At 38.5% G+C, this 25,679-nt stretch overlaps 1 protein-coding gene across 4 annotated transcripts in view; it reads left to right on the forward strand.

Annotated features, from left to right (window-relative positions):
* The window catches only part of ARFGEF1 (ARF guanine nucleotide exchange factor 1), a 181,744-nt gene that overhangs the window by 142,312 nt on the left and 13,753 nt on the right, over window positions 1-25,679 (forward strand). For 3 of the 4 annotated variants that reach the window (XM_073330927.2, XM_073330929.2, XM_073330930.2), the window contains 12 exons: window positions 5,297-5,387; window positions 6,570-6,610; window positions 6,704-6,873; window positions 8,514-8,665; window positions 8,836-9,008; window positions 10,093-10,253; window positions 11,360-11,490; window positions 13,927-14,056; window positions 15,915-16,050; window positions 16,137-16,275; window positions 21,872-21,944; window positions 25,111-25,240. In XM_073330927.2, the coding sequence (XP_073187028.1) occupies window positions 5,297-5,387; window positions 6,570-6,610; window positions 6,704-6,873; window positions 8,514-8,665; window positions 8,836-9,008; window positions 10,093-10,253; window positions 11,360-11,490; window positions 13,927-14,056; window positions 15,915-16,050; window positions 16,137-16,275; window positions 21,872-21,944; window positions 25,111-25,240 (1,527 nt within the window). Of the gene's footprint in view, window positions 1-5,296; window positions 5,388-6,569; window positions 6,611-6,703; window positions 6,874-8,513; window positions 8,666-8,835; window positions 9,009-10,092; window positions 10,254-11,359; window positions 11,491-13,926; window positions 14,057-15,914; window positions 16,051-16,136; window positions 16,276-21,871; window positions 21,945-25,110; window positions 25,241-25,679 lie in introns of those variants that run through there. The other variant, XM_073330931.2, reaches the window with a different exon arrangement.

A 25,679-nucleotide genomic window follows, 5' to 3' on the forward strand; every position in this document is an offset into this window, starting at 1 on the left:
AAGGTGCCACTAGTACTCCTTTTCTTTTTGAAAATACTCTGCCATATCCTTAGAGAAAAGCTGGGAGTTCTGAGTCTTCTTAATCCCATGCAGGAGAACTCAGAAATAAGATACTGTAGAGACTCTCTCAATCTTCCTTATCTGTGGATGAGTGCAGAATGAATTCCCAAGTTGAAGTAATGGTGGGTAGAAAGCTGGCTAGATTGTCGGGCTCAATGGGTAGTGATCAATGGCTCCATGTCTAGTTGGCAGCTGGTATCAAGTGGAGTGCCCCAAGGGTCGGTCCTGGGGCCGGTTTTGTTCAATATCTTCGTAAATGATCTGGAGGATGGTGTGTATTGCACTCTCAGCAAATTTGCGGATGATACTAAACTGGGAGGAGTGGTAGATACGCTGGAGGGGAGGGATAGGATACAGAAGGACCTAGACAAATTGGAGGATTGGGCCAAAAGAAATCTGATGAGGTTCAATAAGGATAAGTGCAGGGTCCTGCACTTAGGACGGAAGAACCCAATGCACAGCTACAGACTAGGGACCGAATGGCTAGGCAGCAGTTCTGCGGAAAAGGACCTAGGGGTGACAGTGGACGAGAAGCTGGATATGAGTCAGCAGTGTGCCCTTGTTGCCAAGAAGGCCAATGGCATTTTGGGATGTATAAGTAGGGGCATAGCGAGCAGATCGAGGGACGTGATCGTTCCCCTCTATTTGACATTGGTGAGGCCTCATTTGGAGTACTGTGTCCAGTTTTGGGCCCCACACTTCAAGAAGGATGTGGATAAATTGGAGAGAGTCCAGCGAAGGGCAACAAAAATGATTAGGGGTCTGGAACACATGAGTTATGAGGAGAGGCTGAGGGAGCTGGGATTGTTTAGCCTGCAGAAGAGAAGAATGAGGGGGGATTTGATAGCTGCTTTCAACTACCTGAAAGGGGGTTCCAAAGAGGATGGCTCTAAACTGTTCTCAATGGTAGCAGATGACAGAACGAGGAGTAATGGTCTCAAGTTGCAGTGGGGGAGGTTTAGATTGGATATTAGGAAAAACTTTTTCACTAAGAGGGTGGTGAAACACTGGAATGCGTTACCTAGGGAGGTGGTAGAATCTCCTTCCTTAGAGGTTTTTAAGGTCAGGCTTGACAAAGCCCTGGCTGGGATGATTTAACTGGGAATTGGTCCTGCTTCGAGCAGGGAGTTGGACTAGATGACCTTCTGGGGTCCCTTCCAACCCTGATATTCTATGATTCTCCTCTAAGAAAAGTTTCTCCCTTCTAGGTGAGAACTGTGATAACCCACCAAAAAGTCTAAAATTAAAAATTGCACCACGGTATCCTTGTGTGGACATGTGTGGGTTTTTTAATTAATAAATCCTAGAAGTTTAATAGTTCAGTTTCTCCCCTCCCCCCCCCCCCCCCACATCTTCTTTATGAAAGGAGAACATTCCCAAGGCAGGTGGTTCTGAAAAGAATCAACTAGAAGAATTTTTCTGTAGGCTGACCTCTTCCCTCCAGCCCAACACATTTTGAGCTGAACCTCGTTCTTGCAAATACCAGAGGCAAACACCATGGGCAAATATCCCTTTTGTTCTTGTGACACAATCTCTGCATCTTACTGTGCAAACAGAGTGGCAGTTAAGCGTTCCTGCCCTATCCATTAGTGTCCTGATTTGTAACGCTTATTTTGGGGCAACAGTAGGCAAAACCTTTTCTCTCTCTTTTTCCCCTGTCCTCTGGGGAGCAGGGGTGGCAAATTTCTGGTGCTTTGTTTGTCAAATGGGACCATCCACTGAGCTTTCTCTTCATGTTCTTCTTCTCCCATCATGGCAGTCCAGATCAAATGGAGTAAACAGATTACCTCCTGGGTTTTCTGTCTGTGAAAAGGCCTCCTGGGTAAGGAGAGTTCTTCTTTGACAGAATTTTCATTCTGCATGGACCTGTTCAGCCTCTTGAGGTCTAGACCAGCCCAGGCTCTTCCTGATCATTTCCTTACTATGAAGAATATACAGTAGAGCCATAATCACTTTTTCTTCTGAGGGGCAGGTTTTCACTGTCCCAGTTCTGCAGGAATACAGACAGGTTCATTATAGGCCATAGTTTTTTCCACAGAAGATCAGTTCAAAAGCTACAATTTTGTATTAGATTTAAAGGGCCAACTTTTCATTAATCCTTTTCTTACTACAACTCCAAAGATCATGGTCTCTTGTATTGGGATCACACTCTGATCATAGTGGCACATGCAGTGATTCCATATGCAGACATAGTACAGATTGTGGAAACACAATTCTCCATCATCTCTCCATTAGTGGAATCAAAGGGCAAAGGTTACATATGATAGGGACTCCTCACCTGCATCCTACCATGCAGTAAAGTGATCGATACAGGCATTATATTTGGGTCACTTAATGTGTTGAATGGATTTGAAGAGGAACATCCATCTGCCAGAACGAAGTGCTACCAGATTAGCCCAGGTAACTTTCCAAGAAAGCCTCCCTTAAATCCATGTCTAGATTATGTCAGACAGTGCAACAGTAATATAATGTACATTAATAAACAGGAACGGGAAGTTTGTCCCTTCACAGGGAGGCAGTGCATATCCTTCACCTGGGTCAAACATCCTCTGTCCTTTTAATTTGTATTCACAAAGACATATACAATCGGAAGGTGACTGGCTCAGCAGGTAAGAAATAAATTAAGTGAAGTGGTTGTGCAAACAAAGTTCGATTATGGATAATGGGCACATTGAGACTCCCAGAAGGTAAGCTCTTTCCAGGTTGAACTGCAAAGATGAGACTGTACTTCTGTTGTAAAAGAGACCTTATAACTTTTGGAATTGATGCTGTGCCTCATTCATGGAACTACGTTCCATACTCTTTTCCGCCACCAATTTATGTCACAAGTTCCATATTAAAAAGGAGAAATCCAGCAACAAAGTGTCAGAGGAAGCCAGAGTTCTGTGACCTGACAGAGATGTCCCTGCTACCTCATCCAGAGTTTCTTAACAGGCTGTATCTCCTCACTAAGAGACTTCTATAACACCCAAATCCAAGCTAATCAAACCTGACAGCCTGCATGTTGAAATGGAAAGTTCTGACCAAATCAAGTTCTCAAAGTGACTAAAATACTTGCAACATCCAGAGAACCGACTACCCTGAAAGGTTACTCTGTAATTTGGAGAAAATACTTCAGTTGGTTTAGGGACATGGCCCCTGACCTAATTCAAAGATTTTTAGAATTCCAGTCCTATAGTTCTTTTGTATCTCCAAGTATATGCTCTTTAGAGATTCACATCCTTAACACAGAAGGTTCCAAATTTATTATAGAGATTTTTCCCTGGTATTCCTCCCCCACATTTTAAGACTCCTGGAGGCAGCAAAACAAGTCAAGCCACCATCCAAAGCTTTCTCCACCATAGAACGTAAACTTGTTTCTTTTAAAGCCTTCTCTACTCCCTTTTGAATCACTGAGTTGGTTAGTCCCCATTGTCACTTTAATTAAGCTTTTCATCCAAAATTATTAGAAGCCAAAACTTCTAAATTCTCCATCTCTAACTGGATAAAATAATGCAATGTAGAAGCTTGTGTACTTGCTGTCAAGCCATTGTTGAAAAGCATACTATATGTACAACTAGAGCCTCAGCTGAAGGAATTTTGTGAAGCATTCACCTGGTCTTGAATATCCACCTTGTCACAATTACTATAATCTTGGATTTCCATGCCACTGCGGACACATCCTTTCAGAGAAAAATAAACTTTAAAGAAATTAAGTGGTCTCAAAATAAACTTTTTTCCAAAGCGAAACTTGCAATCCTTATTTTCCATATTATTTTCTCATGACTTTTGGTTTTCCCCATCACTTCTTCTATTTATTGTTTTACTCCTTCCTCTGACAGATTGAGGGAGACAGTTTTGGAAAGAACAGAAAATATTACCTGATCATTTTCTTTCTTTCATTATGATATCTCTTAATCTGGACCTACATCCATTTCACTAATATAAATAAATCACTTAGTTTCTGCAAGCTAGTGAGGGTGATGTACGTATTTTTTAAAAAAATAGAAAATTAACAATTAATATTCACATAAGAATTTGTTACAGCTTCTTGTTCAGTTTTGGAAGAGTGAGGAGCCAAATGGGTAAGAATTAAGCTATAATGGTTGAATTGCCTCTACTTTCTTGGCATAGAGGGGAAGCTCCCCAGTGACAAATTTTTTGGAGACTTAAGAAAAAAACATACCTGGTAAACTTTCTGTTTGCTAAATTCTAAAACTGGGAAAAATTTGGCTTTCATTGAATACTCTACTGTGGGTACTGGTGCACGTCAGTCACTCCTGTTCTCCATGTGTGGCCCATAATAGTTTAGTCTGCTGTAGGCTGTAATATTTTGTCTAATTTTAGTTGTTGGGTTTAGTGTGTGGGGTGCTGGGTGGTCTGTGATATACAGGAGGTCAGACTATATGATCTGGTGATCCCTTCTGTCCTTGGAACTCTGACTCTACTCTGCTCCCTTTTCTAATAGAGTATTTTAGAACAATTCAACACACTCTGTGTGTTTCAGTGCCTAAGAGTAGTGTCCTTAATAAGACCCCATGGCAGTATTAATTCAATGTTTCTAGTTTTTATTGATTTTGAACAGGATTTTCAGAAACTTCGCTAAATGTGGATTTAGGAACCTTAATTTAGGGGCTGATTTTTTAAAAAATCTTGGCCACGGTTTCTAGTTCTCAAAATAAGTATTTTCATTTATTTGTAGTTATTTTTCTATGTATTTTATAGTGGTAGATATGGTGTACTTGTTAGGGACATTGCCTTCAGGGATTAGTTTTTCATCATCATAGTTTTTCATCATTCATACACATGGAGTAGCTCTTCACCAATCCTGATAGCTCTGTTCACTTGCTCCTGGTAGAATATGCAAATTCTATCTCCAGGCACCAGATGCTATTACTAATTATCCAGTTTCAGCACCAAAACTTGCAGAGAATACTTCCAAAGATGCAAAAACCAGAAGGGTAACTTTAAAATCCCAACGGACTCTTCATGTGTTTTGCATCTTTGGAAGTATTTTCTGGGAGTTTTTGGTTCCAACAGAAGTGGAATCTGGAGAGAGAATTTTCTTGAAGGTTTGGGGGAGCAACCCAGCAAAGGACTAGTCAATGAGATGACCAGTTTAACAGGTGAGGAAAAAATTGGTGTACTTGCCTTCATCGTAAATACAAATATATTCAATTCTTTTGATACTGACTTAAGTACTTTCCTCTCTGTCCTCCTCTCACCTCCCTCTTCTTTTTTTAATTTTTCCTCACAGTTGGAGGAAATGTGGACTGGAAGCAGATAGCGAGTATTCAGGAATCCATTGGAGAAACTAGTTCCCAAAGTGTTGTTGTTGCTGTAGACAGGTACAGTATTTAACTCCCTTCCAGTTGGATACTTCATGAACTTTTCACAGTATGTGAATACAGTAAATTCAATTAGTGATAGAAAAAATAAGTAGGTTATTTGGTTTCCCAGTCATTACAAAAATGCTGTATCTGCATCACCATATTTCAGTGTCACAAGGTGCTGGTTTTTGTGTTATTGCACAGCAGGAGTTGCTCATCATAGCAGAAGGTAGAAGGAAGGTAGGGAAAAGAGAGGCAGAAACAGTTTACAAATATTTAGTAATAACTAAATTATTAGGGGAAAAACTGAGGGTTGTAAAAGAAGCTGCTGTTGCTGTACAAAGCGTGACCCATCTTGATTCTCTACATAAATTTAAGAATAAATGCTTCAGTTAAAATGTATAGATTTATGGAGAGAGAGAACTACTGACACTAAACACTTTTGCTTCTCTACCCAATTACTGCATCCTTCCATTCCCCCTGACTAGTACTCATCTATAAGAATGCTGTCTTTGATATTTACTAGCGTTCTAGTTTTTCCCTAAATGTAAAGTGGAAGTGATCATGCATTGCGGATATTATAGGAGTATTCTGGTTTTTATTTTCAAAACTGGATCGGACAGGAATGTTTCATAAATCTTGCTGTTTTATATGGAGAAGTCTGAGGCCCCCAGTGTCTAAATGGTTGTCAAAATTGATAGCTGTATTTCAAAGTCGTATTTGTTTGAAGGAATGCAAGAGTCCCTAGGGTTTAGGCATAATACACAAGACTGATGTCAGTTGTGGGTATTTGCTCTGACCAGATACTTTGGTCAACATTATATCTTATGGTGTCATTTGTAAATGTTGAATATTGACCCAAATCTTTCTGGTATAATGAAAAGTACTTTCTGATTTATATATTTAAAATGCTGTTTTTCTTGGTATACTTTACCTTCTCATGAAGCTCTCTGAGGGACAGCAGTTCTAAAATCTTACTAAGTGTAGTAAATCATGATTCACTTTTTGGTAGCGTTCCAGATTTTGAGAATTTACCTGTCAAGTCTTAAATGCTGTATTTAAGGCAGTTAGATTTTGTCATGGCCAGAAATCTGCTTTGGACAATAACACAGTGGCAAAGTAGTTGTGGTATAAATTATTTTTTGTAAAAGAAGTCACTTTTTTAAAAAAAAATAGTCTCATAAATTGTGAATTTTTCAGAATATTTACAGGATCTACAAGGCTGGATGGAAATGCTATTGGTAAGTTTTATCACTTTTTTATCTTAATCTACAAAGTAGCTTTCTGATAAAGCTTGGAAATTATACTAAATGAATTCTGTGATTGTTTAACAGTGGATTTTGTCCGTTGGCTTTGTGCCGTATCTATGGATGAACTGCTGTCTGCTACCCATCCTCGAATGTTTAGTCTACAGAAGATAGTAGAGATTTCTTACTACAACATGGGTCGGATAAGACTACAGTGGTCTAGAATCTGGGAAGTTATTGGAGATCATTTTAATAAGGTATGTTTGCTAATCATTACACCATTTGAATTGCTCCCACAATCAGAAAATGATGATTCCTATCTATTTAAAACCCTTTCAAAACTAAATTTGAAAAATTTTACACCTAAATTCAGTTCTGACTATCCTTTTAATGTTTATCCTTTAATGTAATCCTTTAGTATAAATAGAATTAGAGCACTAAAGAAGAAAAGGAAAAAGAATACAAAATCTATGATAGAAGGGCTAAAGCCATCTATATTGCTCTATATTGAACTGGCTGGTTATTCTCTGTTCACAAGGCTGATATATTCTGTACTAAAGGCAAAGGCAGTGGTATAAATTGGCCAACTTGTTAATCATGGTTAGCGCCCTACCAAATTCACGGCCATGAAAAATGCATCACAGACTGTGAAATCTGGTCTTGTGTGTGTGCTTTTATCCTCTACTATATAGATTTCATGGGGGAGTCCAGCGTTCCTCAAATTGGAGGTCCTGACCCAAAAGGGAGTTACAGGGGGGTCACAGGGTTATTTTTATGGGGGTCATGGTATTGCCACCCTTACTTCTGCGCTGCCTTCAGAGCTGGGCGGCCAGAGAGCGGCAGCTATTGGCCGGGCACCCAGCTCTGAAGGCAGCGCCCCGCCAGCAGCAGCACAGAAGTACGGGTGGCAAAACCATACCATACCAGCTCTGAAGACAGAGCCACCGTCTGCAGCAGTGCAGAAGGATGGCATGGCATGGCATGGTATTGCCACCCTTACTTCTGCGCTGCTGCCTTCAGAGCTGAGCAGCCGGAGAGTGGTGGCTGCTGACTAAAAACCCAGCTCTGCATGCAGCAGCCTAGAAGTAAGGGTGGCAATACCATACCAGGCCATGCTTACTTTTGCGCTGCTGCTGGCGGCAGCTCTGCCTTCAGAACTGGACTTCTAGCCAGCAGCTACCGCTCTCCGGCTGCCCACTCTGAAGGCACCTCCAGCCAGCAGCAGCACAGAAGTAAGGGTAGCAGTACCGCAACCCCCCTTACAATATCCTTGCGACTCCCCCCTATAATAACCTTGCAATCCCCTCACAAGTCCTTTTTGGGTCAGGACCCCTACAATTACAACACACTGAAATTTCAGATTTAAATAGCTGAAATCATGAAATTTACAATTTTTAAAATCCTGTGACCGTGAAATTGACCAAAATGGACAGTGACTTTGGTAGGGCCCTAATCATGGTATAGCTCTAAAAATGGCTGCAGTAAGTGGTAATATGCCGTCATTGGGTGTTGTAAAAAGTGTTTTGTGTTTCTTAACTCAGCTTTGGCTGTTTGCAGTGTTGAATTAATTTGTTGTTCTAAATTAAAAGTCTTATTTGTCTTTGTTTTTTAATATCATTTTGACTGGTGAATTAGCTTTAAAAGTTGGGATGTGTTCTTCAAAATACAAGTTGGATAGGTTAGGAAGTGAGAAACTTATTTGGTAAAGTACTGAGCCATGCTGCTGGTAGGAATTGATTAAATGAATACTGTATTTTTAACTTTGTATCTTAAGTTTCACTTCTAAATTTGTGATTTCTACTCTTCCGTTTCCACTTTCAAATGTAAAGACAATTCAGACTCATTTCTTAAAATGAAGTTTTAATGCCAACATGTGTTTCTACTTCTACACTATTAGGTTGGCTGCAATCCGAATGAAGATGTAGCTATTTTTGCAGTAGATTCCTTAAGGCAGTTATCAATGAAATTCTTAGAAAAAGGAGAACTTGCTAATTTCCGATTCCAGAAGGATTTCTTAAGGCCGTTTGAACACATAATGAAGAGAAACAGGTAATTATGCAGTTAACTGAATCACTTGGGAACATAACAACCAGCTTTTGGAATCAGATATTTTGTTCGAATTGCTTCTGTAAAATGAAATTGGTCCTTAGAAAAGTCCTGTTTTTTAATCAGTACAGTAGCTTCAGTTACTATTTATTAACATTTTGTTTATAATTTAGGTCTCCTACCATTCGAGACATGGTTGTACGGTGCATAGCACAGATGGTAAACTCTCAAGCTGCCAACATTCGCTCAGGTTGGAAGAATATATTTTCAGTGTTTCATTTGGCTGCATCAGATCAGGATGAAAGTATAGTGGAACTTGCATTTCAAACTACAGGGCACATTGTCAGTAAGTATTGATGCATAATTTACAAATATCACTATGGGTATGTGGAAGCAAATGAACAGCTCATTGTTCTTTTCAGTTTGCTCTAATTTTATTATCTATTATTTTTATCTATTATTTATTATTATTATTTATTTTGTTAGCAGAACTCACTTAATACATGTTAAATCAATGTTTCTCTGCTTTTACTATTTTTTTTAAATGTGTAGTTCACTGAGAATATACTTCAAAAAGTAATAAAGTAATGTTTGTCATTTGTCTTTGTACTTCACACACAAGTTTTTTATAATAGAGCTGTAAACATTTATTTCTGGACTGAAAAATTAACTATTGAGAGACGATGAATTTTTAAACAAGTTATACTTTTTTATTTTTGATTGTGAATTTATAATTTTCGAGTATGTTGCAGAATTACATTACCTGCACACCTTCCCTTTGTTCTCTGAGTTCTTGCTGAGAGCTCTGTTTTAAAAGAAGGAAGTGAGGCAGTTGGGACTGTATGATCTTTTATTGTCTTGGCTCAAAGCTTTCAATGCCAAAAGGGATCACTTCTGCAGTTGCAACAGGCTGTGCTTTCAAGAAGGTTCTCAAAGCTCTGTGTTTCACAACTCGTGTGAATATGTAACGCCAATACAATTGAACCACAAATATGGGGTCGGGGAAAGGCCTACAACTGATCTCTGATGCTGTAGCCTGTCCTGGGGGGATGCTGTTCAGCTCTTAGTAAAAATGTGTTGAAATATAGATAGTGCTAAATATCAAGCCTCGTGCCATATTCATAATTTCTTAACTAATTTAATTGTGGGCTTTCATTGCTTTAGAAGACTACATCCGTGAATGGGTGTGAAATTAAAATATTTTATAAAAATACAGTGCCCTCTGTATGAATTCTTAATGGAATATTTTTGGTTTTTGTAATAATTACACATTTAACAGAATCAAGCAGTGACACACATCTGTTCAGCCATTTCTCTCACTTTTGTACTGTGCTAGATTCTCATCTTGGCCTCCTAAAATTATTTTAGGAACAATTGACATTTTATTTGAAGGACCCATGTGTTAATTTTTATATATGTATTTTTTCCAGCAATTGTATTTGAAAAACACTTCCCAGCCACCATAGATTCTTTCCAGGATGCAGTAAAATGTTTGTCTGAATTTGCATGCAATGCAGCTTTTCCAGACACAAGCATGGAAGCAATCCGCCTCATTCGCCATTGTGCAAAATATGTATCAGACAGACCTCAGGTATAAACCATACTTGTTAAATCAAAAGTGTTTAAATTAATAATACTTTCATAACATAAAAATGTGCAGTTGTACCAGCTTTACAAGTTTGGCTTTAAATTCTAAGAGGGACTTTAAAGTTCAGGAGAGGGCATGGGCTGTATGTTTTGTTTTGTTTTTATAAATATCTTGATGTAGGCTTTGAACAAGTTGCACTTTGTGTTGGTTAACTTTCTTGGGATCTTCAATGAGAGCTGTTGAAGGTTGGAACCTTTCAGTATCTGTTCCTGTGCAGGGAGCACCCTTTGCTAACATACAGTGCAGGGGTCAGCAACCTTTGGCACACAGCCCATCCAGGTAATCCGCTGGCAGGCTGTGAGAGATTTTGCTGACATTGACCGTCCGCAGGCATGGCCCCCCCACAGCTCCCAGTGGCCACGGTTCACTGTTCCCAGCCAATGGGAGCTGCAGGAAGCAGCGGGCCACAGGGGTGTGCTTGTCGCCATTTCTTGAAGCTCCCATCAGCTGAGAACAGTGAACTGTGGCTACTGGAAGGTGTGGGGGGCCGTGGCTGCAGACTGTCGTCATAAACAAAATGTCTTGCAGCCCGCCAGTGGATTACCCTGATGGGCTGCGTGCCGAAGGTTGCCGACCCCTGCTATAGTAGCATAGGTATAGGTGTCAATAAAAAAAAAAATTATTATTATGGTGTAGATTCTTATCCTCAAGGATGTCTCTATAGGACAGAATAGAAGACTGAGAGGTTAAATTAAAAGTTTAAAATGGTGGCTGAGTAGATCATCCAGTTGTTTCTTGCAAAATCTGTTTTTCATGCTTTTATAAGGATAATTTTAAAAAAACATTTAGTTTACCTTGACCATAGTATAGCTCCTAAAGTAAATTTGATTACCATATTTTAGTGGTATCATTTATAAACCTTAATACCAGATTGTAAAATACTGAATATAATTTTTCTAATATAATATCCATAACAGTGCTTAAATTGTGCTTTATTGAATACATTTACTGTAATATTATCCTAGTACTTATAAACTTACTATTTGGAAGGTAGAACTTGTAAATAATACGATGCTTCTGCTACATTAATCCTGTGTTTGCTTCTCAAGGCTTTCAAGGAATACACAAGTGATGATATGAATGTAGCTCCTGAAGACAGGGTGTGGGTGAGAGGATGGTTCCCAATTCTCTTTGAGTTATCCTGTATCATCAATAGATGCAAATTAGATGTAAGAACCAGGTAACAATCAGTATTTGTAATTTAAATTTTCAAGTGGTTTGTTTTTCTTGTTTGAGCCTTTAAATTTTTTTTAAAGCAGATGGAGGTAATTTTCTGTTGGCAAACATAACTGATCTGACTAAAATCAGTAACTTACATATTTGATTTAATTGCTATCACTTTGGAAGGATAGGCAAGTGCTATAAATACATTTTAAACAGATGCTGAAACATTAATTAAATTTTTTTTTCGAAGAAACTTTTTACTTAAGTTAGCTTTGTTACTTAAGCTGATGAAGGTCCAATTGAACATGGATACATGCTTTTAGAATTATCATACAATAGGTGAAATACTTGACATTATGATATGGGCTTCTATTGTATGTCTGTTTCTCTCTTAAAGTCTGTGATAGTCAAACCCAGTGCTGTTTTTAGTGCCTGTTAGTAAAAGTAAAACAGTAACTTTACCTCCATATGTTAGAGGTTGTAAATTAATCAGAATCATTCCATTTTAATTTTGACACAGTAGGTCAACTGTGTAAACAATCATTATGCCCTAAACTCTTGTTAAAATAGGAAATTAGTTAGGTTAGTATGTCTTCAGAATATGTTTTTCCCCCTGGCAGTTCTACCCATTATTTTGTTGTTGTTAAACAAATGTGAACAAATAGTGTAATAACCAGATTTAATATTAATAGAAAATTATGACACAATCCTATAGGAATCTTTTCTGGTTTCTGTTGAATACTTGAATTTGCACATTTTCTTTGAGTATTTGCCAACAGTTTTCAAGCCAGGGCAGATACTGTAGTGGAGTCTGCAAATTGATAATTGATTGCAGAAAGATTGAAAGGGAGAAAAGTTATACAGTACTTTCCCACACAAATCTAGTTCTTTTTCAGTGAATGCTATTCTGCCCTTGTAATGTGTTTTTTATATTTATTGACATTTTTAATGATATATATGAAATGTTTGGATTTCCTTTTTCATGAAGGAAGTGTTTTTGCAGTATGTCAAATAATGAGAGAAAAGTAAATTATATTTTAGATTTTTGAGGTTAATTCTCCACTGTCACTAACAGGAAATCATTCATATTCAAAAGTAACAAAAAGTATGTTTAGAATCCCAGTAAATGTAACAAATAACTTATAAAAATACATTTGACATTTATAATTCTATATACCTGTGATAAATACTGGGAAAGAAAACTGTAAAGCTAAATTTAGGCACAGCCCTAAAAATCAAGAAATGTTGAAAGAGATGCTTGTATGTTTACTTGAAGGGCTCATTATTGGGTACTTAATTTTAATGTTCAGAATGTAAATAGATGAAAGGAAGAGCGTTTGTAAATGAGCTGTTTTCAGAGTAGCAGCCATGTTAGTCTGTATTCGCAAAAAGAAAAGGAGTACTTGTGGCACCTTAGAGACTAACATTATTTGAGTATAACCTTTCGTGAGCTACAGCAGCTAAAAGATTACTTGAACAGGAAGATGGAACTTTATGCTCTGTATTGCTTCTTTCTAATATATAAACACCTGGTATTAAAATAAAGTTCGCTTGTTTTTACATTTTAAAGTATCAGAAAAGTGAAGGCTTCTTTTCCTTGTTTGTGCTGTATGACTTGTTGGAGGTCAAAGATTTTGACTGGAAATATTCCCAGCGCTTAATTAAAAGGCTGAGAGGTGGTGAATCTTTACTAGATACTTTCTTTTTAACTGTTTCTGGAATATTTTTACATTAAATCTGTAACTAGAAAAGTTTTTAAAAATCTTAATAAAAATAACTTCCTCTCTCAATTAGATTTCATATGCATGGTGTCTCATGTCACAATATTCCCAGTTCTCTAGGCATCCTTAGTCTTCCTGGGGGGGGGAGATGAGACCTGAGTTTCTCAATTAAAAAAATAAGCAGAATCTTTTAAAAACTCTTGTCTGTTCTTCACAGAGAATCAAAAAGGGCACAACCCCATTTTTTTCCTTTTACAAGTCACTTTGACTATTTCCTGGCTTCAGGTAGCATTTGGGAAAGCTCACTTTTTAAAACAAATTATACACTGATTTACCTTATGGGTACCTCCATTCATAATATTTTACTGTAAATTCTGACAAGTTAAAGAAAATTATAAAGAGTTTATAGGTGAAATTTGTGCCCTCCGTTTTCTATCTCTTGAAATTAAACTTAAAAATCCTGTTCAGTTTGAAGTGCTCACAAATGCTTGCTTTGTTTTCCACTTCAATTTCTAAAAATATATTTTTTAAACTAGTTGACTTTACCACTCATTTTTAGTATACTGTATGAGAACAATACAACTATAGCATGTTTTAAAATATAAACAGTGCATGGAATGTGTTTCATGCAGGATTTGAATATTATTATTAGTGTAGCAGTGTGACATCTGTGGCATATAGTGTTTCTTTTCATGATTCCTCATATTTGTGTGGTTTTTTTTTAATTGCAGGGGCTTAACAGTAATGTTTGAAATAATGAAAACATATGGCCTTACTTATGAAAAACACTGGTGGCAAGATTTGTTTAGGATTGTCTTCAGGATATTTGACAACATGAAACTGCCAGAACAGCAGACAGAGGTAAAAAAGAGGGGAGGCGCAGGGTTTGAGGGGGAGAGATTTTCATACGATTCACAGCTAGGAAAAAGAAATGTTCCTCACCCATAAAGCCACACCCACATGTCTTGTGAATCAGAATGTTTCACTTGTTGCTAGAACTACCTTAATTAATTGTGTTACTGTTCTGTTGAACATACGCAGAATCTCTCTTCTTATTTGTATTGTAAACCCCATCTGTATAGTGAGGGATGATAATTCCATGTACTAGGTTATAATAGTTCCTTATTTTGAATGTTGGAAGAATGGTTTAGGAATTGATAATTGCAGGAAGAAAGATAAGACACAGGGGATATGGTTGAGCTAGGCTGCAAATTTATTAACTGAAGTCATCTGGGAACTATCCAGCAGTAACTCTTTCTGTGCAAGTCATCCTTCCTTTCATAATCTGCTCACCAGGTGGAGGGTACCTGTCGCATGTTTCCAGCCCATTTCTGGGATCTCACTGCACGGCATGCATATGAAGTTTATAAGGGGCTGGGGAAAAAGAGGTTGACACCTCTCCATACCAGACTTCAGGCGCTCCTATCCCATTCCCCGTTTCATTAGGGGAAACCTTTCCCTAACTCCCTATTCCTGTTATTAAGGAATCAGACTCCCTATCGAATGAGTATCTGCACTGGACACCTGCCAAATTGCAACTTCTAACCTACCCACTAGGTCCCTGAGCTGTTGTAGGGAAGGCAAAAAACCCTTCCTATGCTGGCCACTCTGGCAGTGAGAATAAAATTTCTTTCCCAGTTTAAAAAGGCAATTAGTGCAACATCCACAGCAATTTCAAAACAACATGTCCTCCTCAAACCCCAGGTGTGGCAGCTGCTGTGCTGGTGTTGGGGTGCCCTCTCCTTTGGTACATGGGAACCAATGGGCTTCCACTGCAACCCTCAAAGCAGCCAGTCAGCTAGGATGCTGCCCCCAGCAGTAATCTCACCTTCCTAATCCATGAGAAAGCTAAGCTCCCATGAGCACGATAAGATGGAAAGATCCTGAAAGAAACCACAGAGCCCACTTCTCCCTGAAGGCCCAGACAATACCCCTCCCCCACACCTCAGAGGTTGTGGGGGGGTGCCACTTGCTTTTAAAAGCATTAAAGAAAGATCATCTAGGTTCTGGTAATTTAGCGGTTGCTTATTTCATACATTTTAGCTGTGTCATATACTTTTTTATCCTAAGGTGGCAGATATAATAGATTATAAATATGGTCAAGATATCAACTATTTTTGGAAAATACGTACTGTTGATTTGTGAAAGGCCAGATTTCCTTTTTTCTTTTGTCAAATATTAAGCTACAGAAAAGTGAGCTAATTGTGAGGTGAGACTTAATTTATATTAGCATTCATTAATGATTTACATAGTCTTTACATTGCTCTCAAATAGTAGTAAAAAGAAAGGGGTTACTGTATGCTACATTTCTTATATCAGGTACTCTTCACATTTACATTACTTAATTTCTCCTTGGGATCAGATTTTCATGCTTTCTTCCTTTATGCTTTTTAATGCTATCAATGGGTTAGTAATTGATGCTCTTAACCTCACATTAAGCAGGGTAAAAGTGGAGAGACGGATTTTAGATTACCCTATCAGCCAAATCCATGCAGCACTACATGTCATTGTGGATAGTAGTTGCAATTTAGTATAGGGATAGGACTAGGGATTAAAAATAGAAATTAGGAGAAAGGTGCAGATGGAACAAGTACCCAATAGCTCCCCCACAGATCAACAGGAATTGCCTACAAGTTAAAATAAGAATTTTGTGCATTCTTAGTAAGATACATTAGAAATTTTATAGTAGCACACACCTCGCTATTATTTTTTCTCCTAGAAAGCTGAATGGATGACAACTACTTGCAATCATGCACTTTATGCAATATGTGATGTATTCACCCAGTATTTAGAAGTACTTAGTGATGTCCTTTTGGATGATATATTTGCACAGCTGTACTGGTGTGTGCAGCAAGGTAAGACTGTACCAAGTTGTATTAGACAATGCTAACATTTTACACTGTTGGGTACAAACAAACAAATGCACTATTTTCCATTCCAGACAATGAACAGCTAGCACGATCTGGTACCAACTGTTTGGAGAATGTGGTCATTCTAAATGGTGAAAAGTTTACACTAGAAATCTGGGATAAAACATGCAACTGCATGCTGGATATCTTCAAAACCACAATCCCCCATGCGTAAGAAAATTCCTCTTTTTTATTGTAAAATTTGTATTAGCTATTCTTTTTAGAAGATAATTTGGATAAGGGCTCCATGGTTTGAAATCAGTTTCATTTTACATAGGTGACCAAAAAGTTGTGATATTATATTTAATGTTTTTATATTGTTTTTTGCTTGTTTGTCAACAGAAGACTAAAAATAAATGGTCTTTTATAACAGCAAATTGATTCAAAATAACCAGGGTATTCAGTGTACTTTTTCTATATATTGTAAATTTTAATCAACTGTGTTTTTTTAAAAAAAAAAACCTTTGAAATACAACATAGGAGGTTTTTTAACAGGAATTATTGAGGTCTAATCAAATTTTTAAAATTACAGCTTCACTGAGGAAGAATTGTGTCTCCTGGTTTTATTCGCTTCTTCTCTTACTCTTATTTATTGGACAGTAGGCCTTTCAATTTTTTAAATATGCATGAAATAATCTAACAGGACTTTTACCATAAAATATAAGTGAAGTGTATTAGAGTAAGCGTCTTAATTTGTCAGGGAAGCCATATAGTTGGTTCACACTTGCCCAATTTTAATCTGCTTACTTAAAAAGCAAAAAAAAGGGGGGGGGCAGGGAAGGGTTAAAATGAATTAACAAAATGTTCTTAGTGTGACACATTAATCTCTTGGTCATTCACTTTTGTGGCCTTTAACAACCCTCATACATTTAATTGTCTTTCCTGGCTGCCTGTAAGTGCCTTGGGGAAGGGTCTTGCCACTTCAGCTACAATACGCCATGCATGCTTATGGGGGTGTGAAAAAATAAAAAATCACTGTTGTCTGAGACTAAAATCCCACCCCCAGCTCCCTCACAGAAGGTGTGTCTGTATTGTAGGCTTTTTTCAGTAATGTGTAGTGTCCATATCTGTTTAACCCCTCAGTGGAGGTATAAATAGTAGTGTAGATGATGAGGTACAGTTTAGGCAACTAAAGTAAAGGAATACCTGAAGGGTGTGGGAGTGTACTTGAGTATATGCCCTGCAGGACTCCCTGCTTTCTCAGGCCAAGCCTCCACCTTTTAGCAGTGTAGTATCCCACTGCTGGAGCCTTCCCTACCTTAGTGAAAGATGCCAGCAGTGGGGAAAGGCTCTGCCAGCTCCCCTCTGCTGGAGCCCTTCCTCACCACAACAAAAGGTCTTGGCTGTGACAAGATGCTGAACCCTTTCCCCACAGCCTCTCTGCTTCCGGAGCCTTTCCCTGACACTTGTAGCTACACACCACAATGTGGATCTGGTGAGCTTTCCACTGCGGCACATAGCTAAACATACATTACACACTGCCACCAGACGAAGCCAGAGCGTGGAACACTCTACCCATTCTGAAGTCTCTCTGTCTCTGTCCTGACTCATGTCACAGCACTGCTGGGCCTGCACATGACTGCTGGCTTCATAGCATTTTCTCCTTTCCCAGGTTTGACTTCCTGATGTTACCTGGCCCAGTGGAGGGATCAGGAACTGACAGTGAGGGAGCTGGGATGCATGAGGCATTCAGGCTGAAGTGCAGAGGGAATTGCAGTGAGGGACTTTCTCCTCACAAATATCTCACCCTGCCCAGTCTTTGGTGGCTAGAAACCTCTTCAATACAACACCCAATAGCCAGTTCCCAGATGTGTCCGGTTTTAATTTAATAATACAATTCTTTGAGCTAAACCAGTAATAATTTTCACACCCTATCAAAGCATCAGATTATGTGTGGTGGTGAAGTGATGTGGATAACTGTTTACTGAAGGCTGGAATGAAACCACCAATGTTTCTTTCGTTGGTGTGACCAAGAGTGACATTTGAACCCATGTCTCCAGATGTGAAAAGCCAAACACACTAATCCATTGTGCCAGCTACCGTGTACGGTTTAAATATGAACTTGTGCTAGCAGAATGTGTTAAGTCTTCATTTTCACCAAAGTATTAAGCTCCTTCACTGTTCAGTGCATTCATACAATCAGACATTGGCAGCTCCGTAACAATTTCTGTTGTGGACATCTTACGCTGGTTCTTTTGCATTGTCTACTAAGCATCTGCTTTTAAGACCTGCTTAATGCTTCACAGTTTCCCTTTTGCTGACATTTATGGTATTTTGCTTCTCAGGCTGGACACACTTTGCACGAATGTTGTGATGTTCTACCACATCTTCCATATGTTTCCGTTCTCTTTTTCCTGTCTGTCTTCTCTCAGAGTTTCCTCAGGTTTTCAATTTGTGTTTCTTCTTGAGCTTTTTAGGTTGAAATTTTTGCATCATCGCAAGCATCCCTCTGATGCCATTTATATTCTGTGGGAGATGCGCAGCCTTCCCAGTGAAACATCCTCTGTTTTCCACGATATGCATCTGAAGAAGTGAGCTGTAGCTCACGAAAGCTTATGCTCTAATAAATTGGTTAGTCTCTAAGGTGCCACAAGTCCTCCTTTTCTTTTTGCGAATACAGACTAACACGGCTGTTACTCTGAAACCTGTTTTATCAGTGTTTTTACATACAGTCTTCTGATCAGTATGTTGTCTGCCTCATCTTCCATGGCATATGAGGACATTTACTTGGTACTCATCATGGTTACTGACAACCCTGATGCAACATGAAACTGCTCAAAATGACCTGTTCATTTTAGCCATGTCTTCTCAGCAAAATTAAGACTTTCTAGAAGGGTTAGTGGAAATACTGACTCCATTTACCTCAAAAATGAACTTTTCTTTGCAAACTCCTTGTTTTAATCCTGTTTTTCTGCTGTTTCTGTGCCCTTAAACTACCTTATTTTTCTCCCTCCGTTCCTGTGGCTTCCTTCCTCTTCCAATGGGAGGTGGGCCTTTTTGCTCTAGCTCTCTTGTGGCCTGCAGTGCAGTTCCTCTGCAGAGTCTCCTCTTCATTGAGTTCATATTTTTCTGTCCTGTCTTTTTGTCTCTCTCCTCTTTGGGCTGGGGCTCTCACAGCCCTACGAAGAGCCTCAGCTCTCTCCTCTTTCTATTCTACAGTGCAGCCCTGACAACACAGCTTGTTCTGAATGCTGCTCCAGTGCTTGGGGATGAGGAAAACAACCCCTCCCTGCTCTGAGTAACTTCACATACTCTTTCTTCCTTTCTCCTTGTTCCGACACTGTTTGTTGAAGTGCAGGCAGAAGCAAAGATCACAGAGGTATATAGTGTTGCATCAAGGGCAAGGGCTTTATTACTAATAGCGTGGAAGTGGTTGAATAATTAGCATTTATTCCAGGTGTAATGATTTCAGTAGTAATTCTAGGTGCCTTCCAGCATATGAACTGACTGCGTTTGACCCAATGGCTTAAAAATAAGGGTATGACTAAAATGCAAGTGAAGGTGTGATTGCAACTTTTAGGTAGGTACCTTTAGAAGGTACCTTTAGAAGGTACCTTTAATCTTGCTAGCTCAGCTAAAACTAGCAGTGAAGAAGCCCACCCAGGCCCTCTGGGTACGTAGTCATGTTGCTAGTTGGCACTAAAGCGGTGCTGCTATAACTTCACTACTCGTTTTAGCCACGTTAGCTGGATTAGAGCTAATGAGGGTATGCCTACCCAAGCTGCAGTTGTGCCTTGGATTCACTGGACGTGTACCCTAAGACACTGTATCCTGTTAGTAAGCTTTGAACCAGCCAGCAGTTTACCTCACACTATTTTTAATATTGGCAACTCAGTAAACCTATTTTTATGTATTGTATTTTATATCCCTCTCAGTGTGAGAAACATTGTGATTGCCTCAGACGTTATTTAATAGGATAGTCTTCATACATAGTACTGGAATCTGTCAGTGCTTGACAGGCTCTCTTTGTCTATGTCTGTATTTGGACCTGGGCGTGATATTCCCAGCTAGGCTAGACACACTCTCGCTAGCTCTCATCAAGCGACTATGCTAAAAATAGTAGTGTAGCCACTGTAACATGGGCAGTGGCTAGCCTGTGCCACTGCGTGCAAATCTGTGCACAAGCTCGCCCAGACTCTGTGGACATGGATGTTGCCACTTGCTGTTGCCAACGCTACTGTGACTACATTACATTATTCTTTTTAGTATGCTAACTCAATGAAAGCTAGTGAGAGACTGTCTACTCAAATGGGAATCCCACCCCTAGCTCCAAGTGTAGATGGAGTCTTTGTTTTCAAAAGTGATTTAAACAATCCTGAAATACTACTTGCCTTTCTTTGAGAAACTCTTTGCTGAGATAACTAAAAGAATTACTTATCACTTTTGTGAAGAATCATGTGGGTAGCCAGGTAAAATTGGTGTCCTGGCATGCTTGCAAAGTCATTGGGTTATTAATTCTTCAATATCTCAATTGCTTTTGCAGAAATCATTGCCTAGCTTTGCTCCTGTATTTATGCAATATGGTGACAGTAGAAAAATCCTGCAATGAGCCCCACCATACATGTGCACACACTTTTGAGTATGTCACAGGCATCCGATTCTGGAGCCCTGGATAGAAGTCATCTTTGTTACAAAACAGAAGAAATAATACAATCTGTACAATTTATAATTTTATTTTAGCTGAAGCCATACCCTCAGGTGTGCCAGAGCAGAGTCTGGCATAGCTGAGATTGATAGAGGCAAATTGACCCTCCTCTTATCCTGGTACTGGCTCGGAGCTGGGAACTGGCTCCTGGCAAAAATTAGAACAGTCTGACTTCTGCAGGCATTTAATAGCTCCCTAAGGCCATTATGCCAGTGAAAATTGTTAGAGTGCAGCATGCTCTGGGCCCTCTCTTTCCCACCTCCTCTCACAGGTAGTGGTGGTGACTGGGTAGCATAACACCAACTACATTGGCTATAGCCACCTCTGTTCCAGAGGAGATCCAAGCTACCTCTTTGTGACAACTTTCTTCCTGTTTTGTGTTGCCTGATGCCTTTTGTGACTGGGACTTCTGAGATCTGGGTTCAATTCCAAGCTCTTCCGTAGACTTCTTGTCCATTCTTGTCTTGTCAAGTCATTTAATCTCTCTGTACCTCAGTTCCCATTCTATTAAATAAGAAATGTTAGTGTCCCCTTCTCCCACCCTTTATCTGTCTTGTCTATTTTGGTAGTAATGCTCTCTAAAGACCTTACCATGTGCAAGTACAACACCTGGCACAATGGGGCCCTGATCTCGGTTAGGAAATCCAGGCACTGCTGTAATACAAATAACTCACAAGGATGTTCAGGCTTTATTCTTTCGTGTTTGCAAAGCGATTTGACATCTTAAGGTGGAAGTTAAGGAAGTACAAAGTATTACTATTTCTGTCGCTTCTGCTGTGTATCAGTTATAAAGTTTACAAATAACACCAGAGGTTTTTTTAAAAAAGCTAAGAACTAAAGTAGTTATAGCTGGAAAAGTGTGAAGTAAACATTTTAAATTTTATTTCTTGCTTATAACTGAAACAAATTATCTTTCAAAAACACTATTTAAATTATAGATTTCTGGAAGTATCTATTTACAGAGTATATTTTTGCCTCCATTTTTCGTGCCTTTTTCAATTTCATTTCTAACAATGCTAGACACAGGGCAGCCATTGCATATGAATGTGTATCTTGTATGTAAGTGTCTAACTGTGATTTGTGTTTCAAAACTGCTGAGTGTGTGCTCTTTGTGTTTTCAAGGCTGTTGACTTGGCGACCGACAGGTGGGGAGACTGGCCCTGTATCTCCATCTGCTGTGAGAGAGAAACAGCTGGTATGTTTTGCAAAATGAGTTTTTTAAATATTTTTTTAAAGCTCTCACGGGTTTGCCTTGAATATACATTGTTGTATGGAACAAAGTAAAATGTGCTTAGTTTAGACCCAAATTTTTATGTGGTTTGGTTGGAAATGCTTTTCTAGATAATTTACTTTAAAAACAGCATTCAGCTGCCAAGAAATAGTGGTTTTTCAGTCTGTTTATGCAGTGCTTATATATTGTGTTGTGCAGAAGTAGGTAAGCTACATTCCTGTACATGTGTACATTTCTGATAAACCCCATATATAGTGGTGGTAAGGCTCCTTGGATGATAACATTGTTTTGATTTGATTTAATTAAGAGTACATTTATCTTTCTAGCTAGGCTAGCACAGTAAAATTTATAGTGTATAATCACAGAAAATCATTGCACTTCAGTGATTTTGGGGGGGTTCTCACATATTTTGTTTCCTAATAAGAATATAAACTTTCATTTAAAAATAAATAGTTTGTAGCCCATCTAGTCTCAAAGCCTTGATGGTGTAAACTGACATGCTGTTGTTTCTTTGGATTTGAATACTTAAGTGACTAAGGACCTGAGTCCCATTGATTTCAATGGAACAGCTCATGCTTTTTAAATTAAGCCCTTGGGTAAATCTTCATAGGACATAGGGGGCCTAAGGCCTGGTCTACACTGGGGTTAGGGGGGATTGATCTAAGATACGCAACTTCAGCTACGAGAATAGCGTAGCTGAAGTCAACGTGTCTTAGATCGACTTAGAATCACTTACTTCGCTTTCTCACAGCGCGGGATCGACGGCCGCTGCTCCCCCCGTCAACTCCGCTTCCACCTCTCGCCCTGGTGGAGTTCCGGAGTCGACGGCAGAGCTATCGCTAGACGCGATAAATCGATCCCCGATAGATCGATCACTACCCGCCTATCCGGTGGGTAGTGTAGACATGGCCTTAGTCTCTGCATGGGTGAAAAGGTCCATCTATCTGGATGCCATTGCAGGATCAAGTCCCAGAACAGTAACACTAAGATGTGAACTTCCTCCATTTCTCTTCATGGGGTCTAATTATGGCAAAACACAAATGTGAACTGTTTCATTTCTGGTAGTATTAGACCTCTAGCCAATACGCTCATTCAGTGTTATTAGGTGTACTTGCCACATTCTGACTGGCTGATGTGCATGAAGTGCTTTCTATATAAAATGGTAGTGGATGGCATTATTTTTGAACTTCCAGTCATTTGAAGTTATTAGAAATAAAGCTGAAAGTTGTACAATATGTAAATAGTTGAATATTGCACTGGATACTCCTTGATCATTTGAATAAACTAAAAAGCTGCTGTTGTCTTTTTAAAATTAAAGTAGCCTCACAGTGATGTTTTATAAAAAGCCCAGAGTCTCAGGCTTTGTCTTCATTGCAAAAAAAAATGTGTGTTTATGTCAAGTTAGCTATCTCAATGTAAAAAATGTACCTTTTTCAGTGAGGACATAGCCTTAGATCCTGTGGTATGGTTCGCTAGGGTTTGTGGATTTTCATGATCAATCAGCAGTTAAGTTTACTCAACATTTTAAAATAAAGCTGTTTCACAGTTTTCCTGTGAGGTAGGTAGGAAGTCTTATACCCACGTTTTCAGATGCATAATCTGAGAGACAGTAGTTGTGACTTGCCCAGTTTCGTGCAGTGAGAGAGGCATCAGCAAAAACTGGAAATGAAATCCAGAAGTCCTGACTCCCATTCATCCATAACCAGTAAAGCACTTAGCCTCCCTTTATTTTGTATCTGAATGGCCCTGTTGTCTTAGATTGTTCCTTAAAAGTTTTTTGCATGCAACAGTGCTGGGTATTATACACAATAGTATAAAATCAAAAGTGCATTCATATAAAATGAGGAGAGGAGTTGTCCACTGTTTGATGAAAACCCAATCCTAGTTACTATTATTGGTATGATGTAAGTGTTTATAAGTGTTGAATGCTTAGATTTAAATCATCATATTCTCAAATTGCATTTACTGGACAATAGACACTGGAAGTATTTGCTTATTGAAAGGAAGAATAATCACACATCTATATAATCTACTTCAGCAGTTAATGATAGAATATTCTTATTTCTATATTAAATTACATAATTTAATACTTCTACCTCTTCCCATGAGTACTTAAAAATTAAAGGCAGGGAGTAGTCTTAATGGTGATCAACAAATAGTGAAAAAATAAAATAAAATTCTTCAATTTAGTATGCAGAATACTCAACCCAGCAAGAATAAGGAAGCTATTCATATAATGCAACCGCTTTTCTCTTTCAGGCCATCCCAAGTCATGGATCTTGTCTTGTATTGTGACTCCCCCATTTTTCAGTATTTCTGATTATATATATCACAGAAATCTACTGAAGCAGCTAGCTATCAAATACCAATAATAATATTAAATAGGGCATTTACCTAATACCTCCATCCGCCAAGTCTACATCTTGCTGCAGTAGACTTCTGTGGTGGGTATAAATCGTAGATCAAGAGGTGATCATTCATGACTTCAGGGGACTTGAAGCAAATAAAGATTAAAGTTCAGTTATACTGCCCACTTACTCTTGCTATTTGAAGCATTCCAAGATCTGCCAATTACATCCGTATGCCTTATTTTCACCCATTTATATATTGGAGAATGATACTTCGCAAAGTGGGTCTAAGAATTTGTAAATAAAGCACCTGGAAGGAAGGTATAGAGCAATGCCAGTTTCAGAATTATACTACAGTTAATGTATTTTAGTTAATCCATTGAAACTTGAATTAAGCTTTTACTTGACATGCTAGTACATGGTCCACTAAAGTATTTGAAAATGGTAAAAAATGATTGTAAGTGCAAAGTACTCTCTTGATTTCAATGTATTACATATTTTATCTTAGTTATTTGATTATATTACTTTACTCTACATGCACATATTTGAGAAGTTATCAATCCTTGTCTTGGTGAACTATTACTTGAATTGGTCTTCTTCCAATTCTAATATTAAAAACTGCTGTAGTGCATATTTTTTTAAATAATCACAATAATGAATAGAAAACTCCTCAAAAATTGTCAGTAAATTACAGTTGTTACATTTTATTGAAAGTTGACCCATTGGTGAACTTCTGTTCAGTTTATTTGATGTACCAACTATTGGGTTTATTTTATTTTCAGGATACAATATCACAGAAATCTGTAGATATTCATGATACTGTCCAGCCAAGATCTTCAGATAAACACCAGATTCAGCCCATTGTGGGGTCCACAGCAAGTGAAGAGATCAGCAAAATCAGACCTACAGCAAGTAAGTCTTTCTTTAAATAAAGAGAGGAATGCTTGATAGAGGATTTTGTATCTGTTAAAGTAATGTTTCTCAACCTCGGGGGTGGAGGGTGTCCTCAGAATGGGTTTAGGAGGGTCTCAAGTAAAAGTACGAAAAAACTTTTGTGTGCCAGATCAAAGTATATTTTTACGCAGAAACAAACTGTAAGTTCACTTTTATAAATTAAGAGTCCTTCAATGAGCCACTTGTTCTTGTTTTGTACCAACTAACTTTTTTATGTTGGGTTGAATTGAAGAAACCATTGATGAGAATCCCAATGCACATAAGTATGTTGTTGCATACGGGATTAAAACTTTCAAAGCTTCACTTACAAGTTCGGGATACTCATGCTTCTAAGCCATTCAAAACATGCAAACATCTTCGGAAAGAAATGAACACTGAAGCTTTTTGTCAGATGAAA

This window comes from Lepidochelys kempii, chromosome 2, assembly GCF_965140285.1.
Source record: "Lepidochelys kempii isolate rLepKem1 chromosome 2, rLepKem1.hap1, whole genome shotgun sequence".
Classification (NCBI taxonomy): Eukaryota; Metazoa; Chordata; order Testudines; family Cheloniidae; genus Lepidochelys; species Lepidochelys kempii.